Source organism: Leuciscus leuciscus (assembly GCF_965113295.1).
Source record: "Leuciscus leuciscus genome assembly, chromosome: 12".
NCBI classification, from domain to species: domain Eukaryota; kingdom Metazoa; phylum Chordata; class Actinopteri; order Cypriniformes; family Leuciscidae; genus Leuciscus; species Leuciscus leuciscus.
Genome location: NC_138736.1, coordinates 8,606,001 through 8,618,018, shown reverse-complemented (window position 1 = coordinate 8,618,018; position 12,018 = coordinate 8,606,001). Strand labels below are relative to the sequence as shown.

Here is a 12,018-nt window from a genome sequence, read left to right as displayed (position 1 = left end):
AAATTTATAAACTTTATATTCCCTTCTTTTCAAGTGTATATTCCCTTGTGAGAGAATCTGTGCGTCTGTTTCATTTTTACAAAAACATAAGAGAGTTAAATATAAGGAAAAAACTGTTTTATTAGTACGTTGGTTTAGTACTGCCCTGAAGACACAGCATAACATATTTGCATATACTCCATAAGAAAAAAATATTTAACTCAATTTACACAAATTATCCTGTTCAAAAGTTTTCATAGCCTTCTTAATATCGCTGCATGTTTCAACATCAGTAACTGTTTGTAAGCGTTGTGATAGTTGTGTGTAAGTGCTTGCTTTCATGAGTGGTAAAGCTGGATCTCAACATCATAATTGTCACTGCGAAGAGGAGCTCAAATGTGCAGAGCATGCTGGGAAACCAAAGATCTTGCAATACCTGAAGGATTTTTAGCAGTTTCACTGCTCAGGACAAAATAGGGCCTCAAGATGTTTTGAAATAATAGTAGGTAGATTCGTTTGTGTAAATATAAAAATATTATAGTTAAATATATTTCTAAAATAATATTTATATAATAAGGTAAAAAAAAAAAAAAAAAAAATGCTAAAAACATAGATGATGCAAGGAGCATGTAAACCATTAAGCGAAATTGTAATTGTGTGGATAAATTATGCATGTTGAATAGAGAAAAGATTTAGAGTACCAGAGCAATGTGGCAGGGAGCCGCTCCATTGGCTATCCAGCTGGCACATGCGGGTGGTATTGCCCACAATGGTGCGCTGGCCGATGCAGCTGAAGCGGATAACAGAGCCCACAGTGCGTCTGTCCCCCGAGATCTGTGCATACGGAGGCATGCTGGGACGATCACACAGAATCACTGCGGCACACAAGAAAACAGACAAACCTTACCCAGAGTGCACAATGTCAGATCACATGTATAAACACATCAGAGTAAAGCAGGTTATGGAATTATTTGAATGATGGTTTATCAGACTAAGATGACTCACAGAGGCACTTGGGTAGGGAGCGGTCCCATGTGCCATCTCCCTGACAGCTCAGAGTGCTGGTGCCCAGCAGGTAGTATCCAGGGTTACAGTTGTAAGAAACTGCGGTCTGGAAACTGTAACGATGAGGCCCGCTGGGCAGGACCTGTCTGACACCATTTTCCACATGTCCCGGATCAGTGCAGTTCACAACTAGAGTGGGCGAGAGAAAGCGGGAAAGAAAGAAGAAAGAAAAAATGAGAAATGTGATGAATACTGTTGAGAAATACACTGCCATTTGAAAGATTGGGGTCAGTTTCTTTATTTATAAATTAATACTTTTATTCAGCAAGGATGCATTCAATTGATCAAAAGTGACAAAGACATTTATAATGTTACCAACAAAATTCTATTTCATATAATGCAGCACTGTTTTCAACAGTGATAATAATAATACGAAATGTTTCTTAAGCACCAAATCAGCATTTTAGAATGATTTCTGAAAGATTATGGAGAAATGATGCTGAAAATTCAGCTTGGCCATCGCAAGAATAAAATACCTTTTAAAAAATATTGTTTTATTTTAAATTGAATGAGCACAAGGAACTTCTTTCAAAACATTTTTAAAACATCTTACAGACTCTTTTTTTAATAGTTATGTACTTCATGACAAATTGTGCTTTAACCACAATCTTAATCTTAATCCCATGATTAATTGCAATTTCATTTAAAATACCTTAGGGTACATTTCTATCTTGGTGGTACTATCTTGGTAATATTTAAGGGACTTACTGTACAGGAGATGTATATACATAGTTACAACGCGGACTGTTGAGCAGACGCGTCTCAAGCCTATTAGTGATCCAACGCTGGATACTCTTAAAGGTACGTCCGTGGATCACGGCTGAACGCATCTTCTCCACACTCACTTACAAACAAACATTTATTAATTTTTTTCGCCTTTCGTGCGTCTACTCTACACCCCTACCACTAAAAAACCTAAAAAACCTCATAGTTACAACGCGGACTGTTGAGCAGACGCGTCTCAAGCCTATTAGTGATCCAATGCTGGATACTCTTAAAGGTTACGTCCGTGGATCACGGCTGAACGCGTCTTCTCCACACTCACTTACAAACAAAAACCATTTTTTCGCCTATCGTGCGTCTACTCTACACCCCTACCACTAAAAAAAAATCACTGGTAGCTTTGTTGCTAACTCACTGTCCATCTGTTAAAATGGCGAATATATCAGATGTAAGTAGTCTACCTTTTGGTGCAGGTGAGGACACATTTGAGCTGCACGCACTGCAGTCTGAGCTGGAAGCTGTTGAGAAACAGATCCACGACCTTTTATTGAGACAGGCCAAGCTGAGAGACCGGTGTTTGGCTCTTGAAACATCACGCGCCGATGCACACAAATCAGTGTTTAACGTTACTAACCCGCTGACTCCGACCGCGTCTACTCCGTGCGTTCCTCAACATCGGTCGCAATCAGCCATGGTCTCGTTCACTCCGGCTCCAACACGCCACCACGAAGCCTGGGTGGTTCCGCAGCGGAAGACGCGAGTCAGGTTTAGACCAAGACTTTCTCCGACCCTCCCGGTTTTCGAGTTATCCACACAAAACCGCTTCTCCCCTCTACGCGAAACAGAACGCGATGCTGTGATCATCGCCGATTCCATCGTTCGGCACGTACACGCTACGTTAGGTAAAAGTAAGGTGCACAGTCACTGCTTTCCTGGTGCTCGTGTTTCTGAAATCGCTGCTCGCGTTCCCGAGATCCTGAACGGTGATGAGCGCGTCGGAACTGTGGTCCTGCACGCGGGAGTGAACGACATCAGGCTGCCCCAGACGGAGATTCTGAAGAAAGACTTCAGGAATCTAATCGATACGGTACGCAGCACATCACCTGAAACAACGATCATTGTGTCAGGACCGCTTCCCACGTACCGACTAGGGCATGAAAAGTTCAGCAGATTATTTGCGCTAAATGAATGGTTAATGTCATGGTGCAATGAGCAGAAACTGCTCTTTGTAAATAATTGGAATCTGTTTTGGGAGCGTCCTAGGCTTTTCCGTGCTGATGGCTTACACCCAAGCAGATTCGGAGCGGATCTTCTGTCAGATAACATCTCCAAAATGTTAAATACCCTTTGACTAGTAACCAAAAGTCCAAATCATAGTCTCTGCTGCACCAATTTAACTGATATAAATACTAGTGTAGAACATTGCATAGAAACCGTGTCTATTCCTCGTTTAGTGAGATCAAATAATAAATCTACTGCAGGATCTAGGAAAAATCTAATTGTTATTAAAACAGAAAATGTTGCTATTAGTAAACAAAAACTATTTCTAAAGCTAGGTCTTCTAAACATTAGATCACTCACACCTAAGGCAGTTATTGTAAATGAAATAGTCACAGATAATAGCTTCGATGTACTTTGCCTTACTGAAACCTGGCTTAAACCAAATGATTATTTCGGTATTAATGAGTCTACTCCTCCTGGATACTGTTATAAGCATGAGCCCCGTCTGATTGGTCGTGGCGGAGGTGTTGCAACCATTTATAGAGATATTCTAAATGTTACTCAGAAAACGGGTTATACGTTTATTTCATTTGAAGTACTTGTACTAAATGTTACGCTCTTAGATGTTAGAAAAACATCCCTATTATCTCTAGCCTTGGCTACCATATATAGACCGCCAGGGCCTTACGCTGATTCCCTAAAAGAGTTTGCAGATTTTCTCTCAGACCTATTAGTCAATGTCGATAAAGCATTAATTGTTGGAGATTTTAACATACACGTAGATAATCCAAATGATGCGTTAGGAGCTGCGTTTACAGATTTATTAAATTCATTTGGGGTCAAGCAAAACGTCACCGGACCAACACATCGTCTTAATCATACACTCGATTTAATTATATCACATGGAACCGATCCAACCGATATAGATATCATTCCACAAAGCGATGAAGTCACTGATCACTACATGGTAACTTGCATATTACGTACTGCTGTAATATGTCATGCGGCGTCGCGTTATCAACCAGGCAGAACAATCCTCCCATCCACCATAGATAATTTCTCAAATTGCTTATCTAATCTGTCTCAGCTGCTGCCTGAACCCAAACAAACAGATGAACTAGAAGAACTAACTAGCACTAGGAGCACCATTCTCTCTAGAACATTGGATGTGGTTGCACCTATTAAATTAAAAAAGGTCAGAGAGAAAAATAAAGCACCATGGTATAACAATACTACGCATGTTTTAAAGAGAGAAACCCGTATTTTAGAGCGTAAATGGAAAGGCGGTATGACAGTATGTCACGTTATAAAAAGGCCCTAAAAGCGGCCAGGGCTGAGCACCTCTAATACAAACTACAAACTAATAGAAAACAACCAAAACAATCCAAGGTTTTTATTTAACACCGTGGCTAGACTAACACATAAACAGACGTCACCCGAACAAAATATCCCGTTACAGTTCAGTAGTAATGATTTCATGAACTTCTTCACTGAGAAAATAGAAAGCATCAGAACCACAATTGTAAACGTTCAATCTTCAATCGCGCCTTATAATTCAGCTTCAATTATCACCCCGCAAGAACAATTACAGTGCTTTACAACTATAGAACAAAAAGAGTTAAATAAACGTATCACTTCATCTAAAACAACAACATGTTTATTAGATCCTATACCAACTAAACTACTGAAAGAAGTGTTACCTGTAGTGGAAGAGCCTCTCCTCAATATTATTAACTCGTCTTTATCTTTAGGTCATGTTCCAAGAACATTTAAACTGGCAGTTATAAAACCTCTCATTAAGAAACCACAATTAGATCATAATAATCTAGCAAATTATAGACCCATTTCAAATCTTCCATTTATGTCTAAAATATTAGAAAAAGCGGTGTCCGCTCAACTGGGCTCTTTCTTGCAACAAAATGATATCTATGAAAAGTTTCAGTCTGGATTCAGACCGCATCATAGCACTGAAACTGCGCTCGTTAAAATCACAAATGATTTACTTTTAGCTTCTGACCAAGGCTGTATCTCAATACTAGTTTTACTTGATCTTAGTGCTGCGTTCGATACTATAGATCACACAATACTCTTAGATCGAATACAAAATTATACTGGTGTTCAAGGACAAGCACTAAGCTGGTTCAAATCATACCTATCTGACCGCTACCATTTTGTCTATTTAAATGGAGAAAAATCGATCATAACTCCAGTAAACTATGGAGTGCCGCAGGGATCTGTATTAGGCCCTCTGTTATTTTCCATATATATGATGCCACTTGGAAATATTATAAGGAAACATGGAATTAGTTTCCATTGTTATGCTGATGACACTCAAATATATATTTCATCACGGCCGGATGAAAACGCTAAATTTTCCAAATTGACAGAGTGTGTTAAAGATATAAAAGATTGGATGACGCGTAATTTTCTTTTATTAAATCCAGACAAGACAGAGGTAATACTTATCGGTTCAAAAAACCGCCCACAAAACCTCGCACAATACAACTTTAACATCATAGGATGTCCTGTTACTTTATCCTCTACAGTAAAAGACCTGGGTGTTATACTCGATTGCAACCTGTCTTTTGAAAATCATATTTCATATGTTACAAAAACAGCCTTTTTCCACCTTAGAAACATTGCTAAGCTACGTAATATGCTATCAGTTTCTGATGCAGAAAAGTTAGTTCATGCATTCATGACCTCGAGACTGGATTACTGTAATGCTTTATTAGCTGGTTGTCCTGCATCCTCAATAAACAAGCTACAGTTAGTCCAAAATGCCGCCGCTAGAGTTCTTACGAGATCAAGAAAATATGATCATATAACACCGATTTTATCATCACTGTATTGGTTACCTATAAAGTTCCGTATTAATTACAAGGTATTGCTACTGACTTATAAAGCCCTAAACGGCTTAGCTCCAGTCTATTTAACGGATCTTCTATCGCCCTATAATCCATCGCGCTCTTTAAGATCACTAAATTCAAGGCTTTTGGTCATACCTAGGATATCCAGAACCACCAAAGGAGGGAGAGCATTTTCACATTTGGCTCCAAAACTCTGGAATAGTCTTCCTGATACTGTTCGTTGCTCAGACTCGCTCTCCCAGTTTAAAACTAGATTAAAGTCGCATCTCTTCAGCCAGGCATTCATATAATCCTACAGTTCAAACTATAATCCGGCCTCTAGCTCATAAATGCCAGAGGAGAACTGGCCCCCGACTGAGCCTGGGTTCTCCCAAGGTTTTTTTTTCTCCATTAGGTCACCTGATGGAGTTTTAGGACACCATTAGGTCACTTGATGGAGTTTTTCGGTTCCTTGCCACTGTTGCCTTTGGCTTGCTCAGTTGGGGATATTTTGGGGATATTTCATTTAATTTTATCAATCAATAAATTCCTCTTGAAACAAACTTTGTTTTAGTATTTTAATTTAATACTGTGAAGCTGCTTTGATACGATCTGTATTGTGAAAAGCGCTATACAAATAAACTTGACTTGACTTGACTTAACTCTTCACCACACAAAATGACACAGAAAAAGGCGATTTTTGAAGAAGATTAAAGGCTTCTGGAAAACTATCTGCAAATATTTGGAAGCACATAAACACAAACAGTAGCTTCATTAACGGCTGGTGTAGGGGCTGGCTGAGGACATGAACTGGGCTTACAGAGAGGAGAGATGGAGAGAAAGCGGTGGTGTGTTTGTTATAAGCCAAAAAGAGGCCGAAAACGAGAACACAGAAGGACAAAAGGGCATGATGGAGAACCTAAAGAAGAAATCAGCAGTAATTTGTATTCATTCACACACTGGAAGAAAACAAAAAGTACATAACAGTGCAAGTGCAATTGAGCAAGCCAAGGCAAGAATATGGGCTATTATGTTAAACTGATTCTAACGAATTAAGTTGAACACACTTCTGGTGGCATTTTATGTGCAATTATGGGGAAACAGTGAAGCCAAATGAAGAGGACAGGCTTCATTATTTGACTCCAAAGAGTGTCCCTTCTGCCATTTGAGGCCAGCAACATTCCCTTAAAATCTCTCCGTTAGGGACAGCTTGTCAACAGAATTAGACTTTCCAGGGTAGTAATGCATGCTAATGTCCTTTAATAGCTCTTAACAGAGCCTGCCAAAGCCATTTCTATGAAGCCACCATTTATAACTTAAAAATACTAGCTTGATTTTTAACTAAAATGCTATTAGCTGTTAGAAATAAATACACAAATAAAATCAATAAAAAGAAAAGAACAAAGGAAAACAATCTGCTTTTTTCAATCTGATTAAAATTGATGCTCTCGCTTCCCAGTGGCAATTTTTGAGGAGAGGTGGTTCAATTATCTGCAGATCTAAGTCTATTCAACTTATCTGTGTGGTTTAGAAGGCCATTTTGGAGATAGAAGTGGCTCGCTCCGACACAAATTGGTGCTGATTAGCAGGGCTGTGCAGAGGCCTACTAAATTATTGATGCAGCTCGGAGCTCATAGCATTTTTTACCGGCTCCTTTTGTGCCATTAAACGGACGTCTTCCCACGCTCTGTGCTAATGACAAACCATGATGGAGAGGACACCGTGGCTGATATGATCAGACCACTTCAACTTCCTCAGTCAGAGTAAACACACATTTACAATCTAAAGAGAGGGAAGGATTGAGGGGACGATTACTGCAACTTTAAAGATTCAAGGTAAATCAGATCAGATTATATATAAATCATATACTGTATATATATATATATATATATATATATATATATATATATATAAATAAACTTTTTTTATAAAATAAAATTTACATATATTGTCATTGGCTGGAGTTATGGCAATAGTTTTTGAGTCAGTAAGAGGTACGGAGTGGTCACATTTACTGTTGTTTGGTGAATCTTTGCAGTAAAATCCAGTCATGTGAGAGCGAATAATTTCCTCAAGGAGATTTCGCAATGGATTCAAGTTTGTCAAGCAGATTTGCCGTGTTGACCAATAGAAAGCAGCTTGGTTCATACATTGCTACACTATTGACAATAAACAATGGAAGCAAGATCTGACGCAACATTTAACTAATGTGACCAAGCCTTAATGCTAAGTCTTTTTAATGTAAACCCTTACTTTCCTTATTTAAAATCCTTTAAATGCTGCTATTCATAGAAGTTTAACTTCTGTAATTTTTCAGTTAAGCTATACAAGATAATGTCCTCTTGTTCTACACCATGCTGAGTTATAGAACTGAGTTAAATAGAGCAGTCAAGTTATTTTAAAGTGACACACCACCATTCACACTCCCTCTGCAAATGACACACACACACACACACACACACACACACACACACACACACACACACACACACACACACACACACACACACACACACACACACACAATGGAGTGCCGCTGAGGAAGTCACAGGACTTACTTTTACACCTGGGCAGAGTGTTGCTCCACTGGCCGTTGGACTGACAGTGAGAATTGATCGCACCCTGTAGAACATAACCAGGGTTGCAGGCGAAACGCACAATGTCATTCAGGTTAAACTGCGTTCCCTGAGTCACACCATTAGCAGGGGTGCCTGGATGTCCACAGGTGATAGCTACAGAACATCAGAGCAACATATTAATGCCATTAAAATGATAATTTCATTCCTTAGAGGCATAAAACTGCCAAAAGACCTCAAATCAGATAGTTGCTGCATAAGCAACACTTACGGACACAGACAGGAGTCTTTCCGGACCAGCGGTGGTCCTGCTCACAGATGCGAACTGACACGCCGATGAGTCGGAATCCAGGATTACACTGGTAAACAACACTGCCTCTGTAGTTGTAGTTCTCACCGATGATCTGGCCGTTCACAATAGGCTCTGGTGAGCCACAGTGTCCAGCTGTTGAAGAAAAACATTGCAAATGCTCATAAAAAGCACGTGCTGTGATTTTGCCAAGTAAGACAAGTTCCCGGATCAACACATTTTTTTATATTCCTATCCCTACCCATAACTTATCCCTAAAATCAGAGGGAAATGATAGGTGAATAACAATGATGTAGAAGCACCTAACCCTGGTTTATAAGACTAAACTTGACATAAACTGTGAACTTGTCCCTAAAATCTAATTGGTTGATTGGATTGTTTTTAGGATCAACAAAGCATGTTGTACTTGGTGTTGGTGAAATCACGTTCACCTAGAGCACATATGGCTACATTTTCTCTATTTACTGATTAACAAATCTAATTTACCCATAAGGGAAATGAAAACACTAACCCAGACACTGGACCTCAGCTCCACTCCACAGGCCATTGGACATACACTCTCTCACTCTGGAGCCCACCAGAGTATAACCAGTGTTACAGGAAAAGATGGCAGTCGCTCCGTACACGGTTAATGTTCCTATCTTATTCCCATTCGGAGGGGTTCCAAGGTCACCACAGGAAATGACTAGGTACATTCAGATGAAGAGTAATTTAATTTTTTTGGAATTCTGAATACAAGACACATTGGAATTTTTAATACAGGACATTCATTTTAAAGTACTGAAATTGGCCCTTTTCAGGCTTTACTTGGTATGTAGATTGACTTTTGCAAATTAAATCATGACATACTAGTTCAGGGGTTTTCAATCAAATCTTGAATATATATATATATATATATATATATATATATATATATATATATATATATATATATATATATATATAATTTCAAAAAATTCATCCATTACACAAACCACTTATCCTAAATAAAATCATAATTTGAAAATACTCAAAGCATGTCTTGATATGGCACTCACTATCACAGGATGGTCTCGGCTCAGGGTAATCCCAGGTGCCGTTAGCTAGGCAGCGGATGACCCTTTGACCCTTATAGAAGTATCCAGGGTCACAGGTCAGCATCATCAGGGCCTCATATTTATTCTGCATGCCGTAAATCAGCCTCCACCTCCCATGATCCACCGCGGAGTGGCCGATGTCAGGGCAGGTCACAGCTGAAGGACCAAAGTTAATCTTAATCAAAATTTGCAATCGATCAAAATCATTTATTTCCATGTTTAAACAAATTTTTTTTTTCAAGTCAACCAAGACTTTTAGATTCAACTCTATTTCTCTATTCAAAAATTTTCATGAATTTCAAATAGTTTAAAGATGATACACATTTTATCTTTTTATCTGTCTTTTACGTAAATAAGAACATGAACCGATTTTAAACTGATGGTTCCACTCATGAACTCACGGACGCAGCGAGGGCGGGTCTCCATTGTGCTCCACCTCCCAGACTCTTGGCAAAGTGTTGACACTGGCTGAGCGTTGGCCAATCGGAAACCAGGATTACAAGAGAATGTGACTCTAGAGCCGAGAGTGAAGTGCTGTCCAATGACAGTGCCATTCACTGGAGCAATGGGCATCCCACAGGAAACAACTGTGAAGGAGAGAAAGATTGAAATCTTAACTCAAAATGGACTCACAAAACCCCAAGAACACTGGCTATTTCTTTTAGCTGTCATACTTCAGAGAATACTCAGTGTAAACACACTCAGCGAACACTCCAAAAGCAGCATTGCGACTCTGCAAACACAAGCTTGCAGCGGTTCTGGGAAGGTAAACAAGAGTAGCTAGAAATCAACAGGCACAATCTAAAATGTGGATTACATCTGGACATGGGCTAAAGAAAACAGAGAGAACTCCCGCAACCTAAACAGCCATCAGAGAGTCATGAACAACCTCCACAGTCCCACACTTCAGCCACACTTAAATATAGGAATGTCAATGTCATAGATGGTAAAACATTGAACCAAATGACATTTTTTAATATATTTATATATATATAAAGCAAATATAGTAAAAATAGTAACATCATTTTTTTGCAGATGATGCTTGGATTTGCATTTTCTCAAATAATGCAATACAATTTTTCAAACAAACTTTAATTTATTCAAAAATAAATAAATACAAACTCTAAGCAAACAGAAAAAACACACAAAACAAATAAAATAAAATAAAGGGCTACACTTATATATTAAGGTGACATAGTTACATTGTACTCACTCAAATAAGTACTGGGTGATATTAATTAACTACATGTACTTACTATAGAGTTACTATAGAGTACTATACTATATATAGTCTGGTTTAGGGTTAGTTACTTGTAATTATGCATCATTTACTGTTATTACTACAGTAAGTACATGTAGTACATGTAAGGTGGCAACATTTAACTATGCCACCTTAAAATAAAGTGTTACTAAATAAAATAGTAGTATCATGTTTTTGCAGATGACACTTGGTTTGGCATTATATCACCCAATGTACTTTTTTGGCACCACATTACTGATTTAAGTTTGAATGGTAATAGATCTGCCTCCTCTAACATCTTAATATGTCATTTAGCTAGCACTTCTATCCAATGTAATTTACATTTACAGGAACATTCGCCCTGGATCAACCTGGGATGAAGGGTCATTCTCAGTGCCACAATAGTGATAGTTCATGATTGGCGTGTGTGTGTGAACCTTCAAACTTTTGATGTCAAGCCCAGATGAGTAACTATACTATCCTCTATTGTCATCTCTAGTCTTGAAAGTCATTATAATGCCTCTTCTTTCAAAGGACTGATACATAATGGATTTAATATCCATGCTAGTCAACTTTCAATAAATCCTGAGTAAATTCCCTCCTCCCAATATGAAAAAGACCTTTCAGTGTTCAATAGAGCAGAGGGAGTGCTCTGGCTCTCGGCCTAAGGCATCTCACACCGTCCCTGTCAAATAGAAATCCACCCCGCTCACAGGTGAGGCCTTTGTTAGTCAGGAAGTGGTGATAAAACGCAACACTTCTGAGACTGCAAAACAGTGGACCCCGTGGAGGCCCCTGCTTTAGTGGATGATAACTGCCTCTTTCTGTAGAGACTCTCCCCTCGGACAGCACATTAGCAATAGTCTCGCAGCTATGGCTCCTGGCTAACCCATTTATTGTGATGAGCAATTTGACAGATGCAGCCAAGCCCTAAACATTGATGGAATACAGAATTAGCCACGGATGCGCTGCTCTTTCG

The 12,018-nt window shown here is 39.0% G+C and overlaps 1 protein-coding gene across 1 annotated transcript in view; it reads right to left on the bottom strand.

Moving 5' to 3' along the window:
* Positions 1-12,018, bottom strand: part of csmd2 (CUB and Sushi multiple domains 2) — a 324,493-nt gene that overhangs the window by 20,033 nt on the left and 292,442 nt on the right. The window contains exons 50-56 of the mRNA XM_082187012.1: positions 10,201-10,386; positions 9,761-9,955; positions 9,235-9,408; positions 8,685-8,858; positions 8,396-8,569; positions 985-1,173; positions 681-854 (exon numbers count right to left, since the gene is read on the bottom strand). Coding sequence (XP_082043138.1) covers positions 681-854; positions 985-1,173; positions 8,396-8,569; positions 8,685-8,858; positions 9,235-9,408; positions 9,761-9,955; positions 10,201-10,386 — 1,266 coding nt within the window. The remainder of the gene's footprint in view (positions 1-680; positions 855-984; positions 1,174-8,395; positions 8,570-8,684; positions 8,859-9,234; positions 9,409-9,760; positions 9,956-10,200; positions 10,387-12,018) is intronic.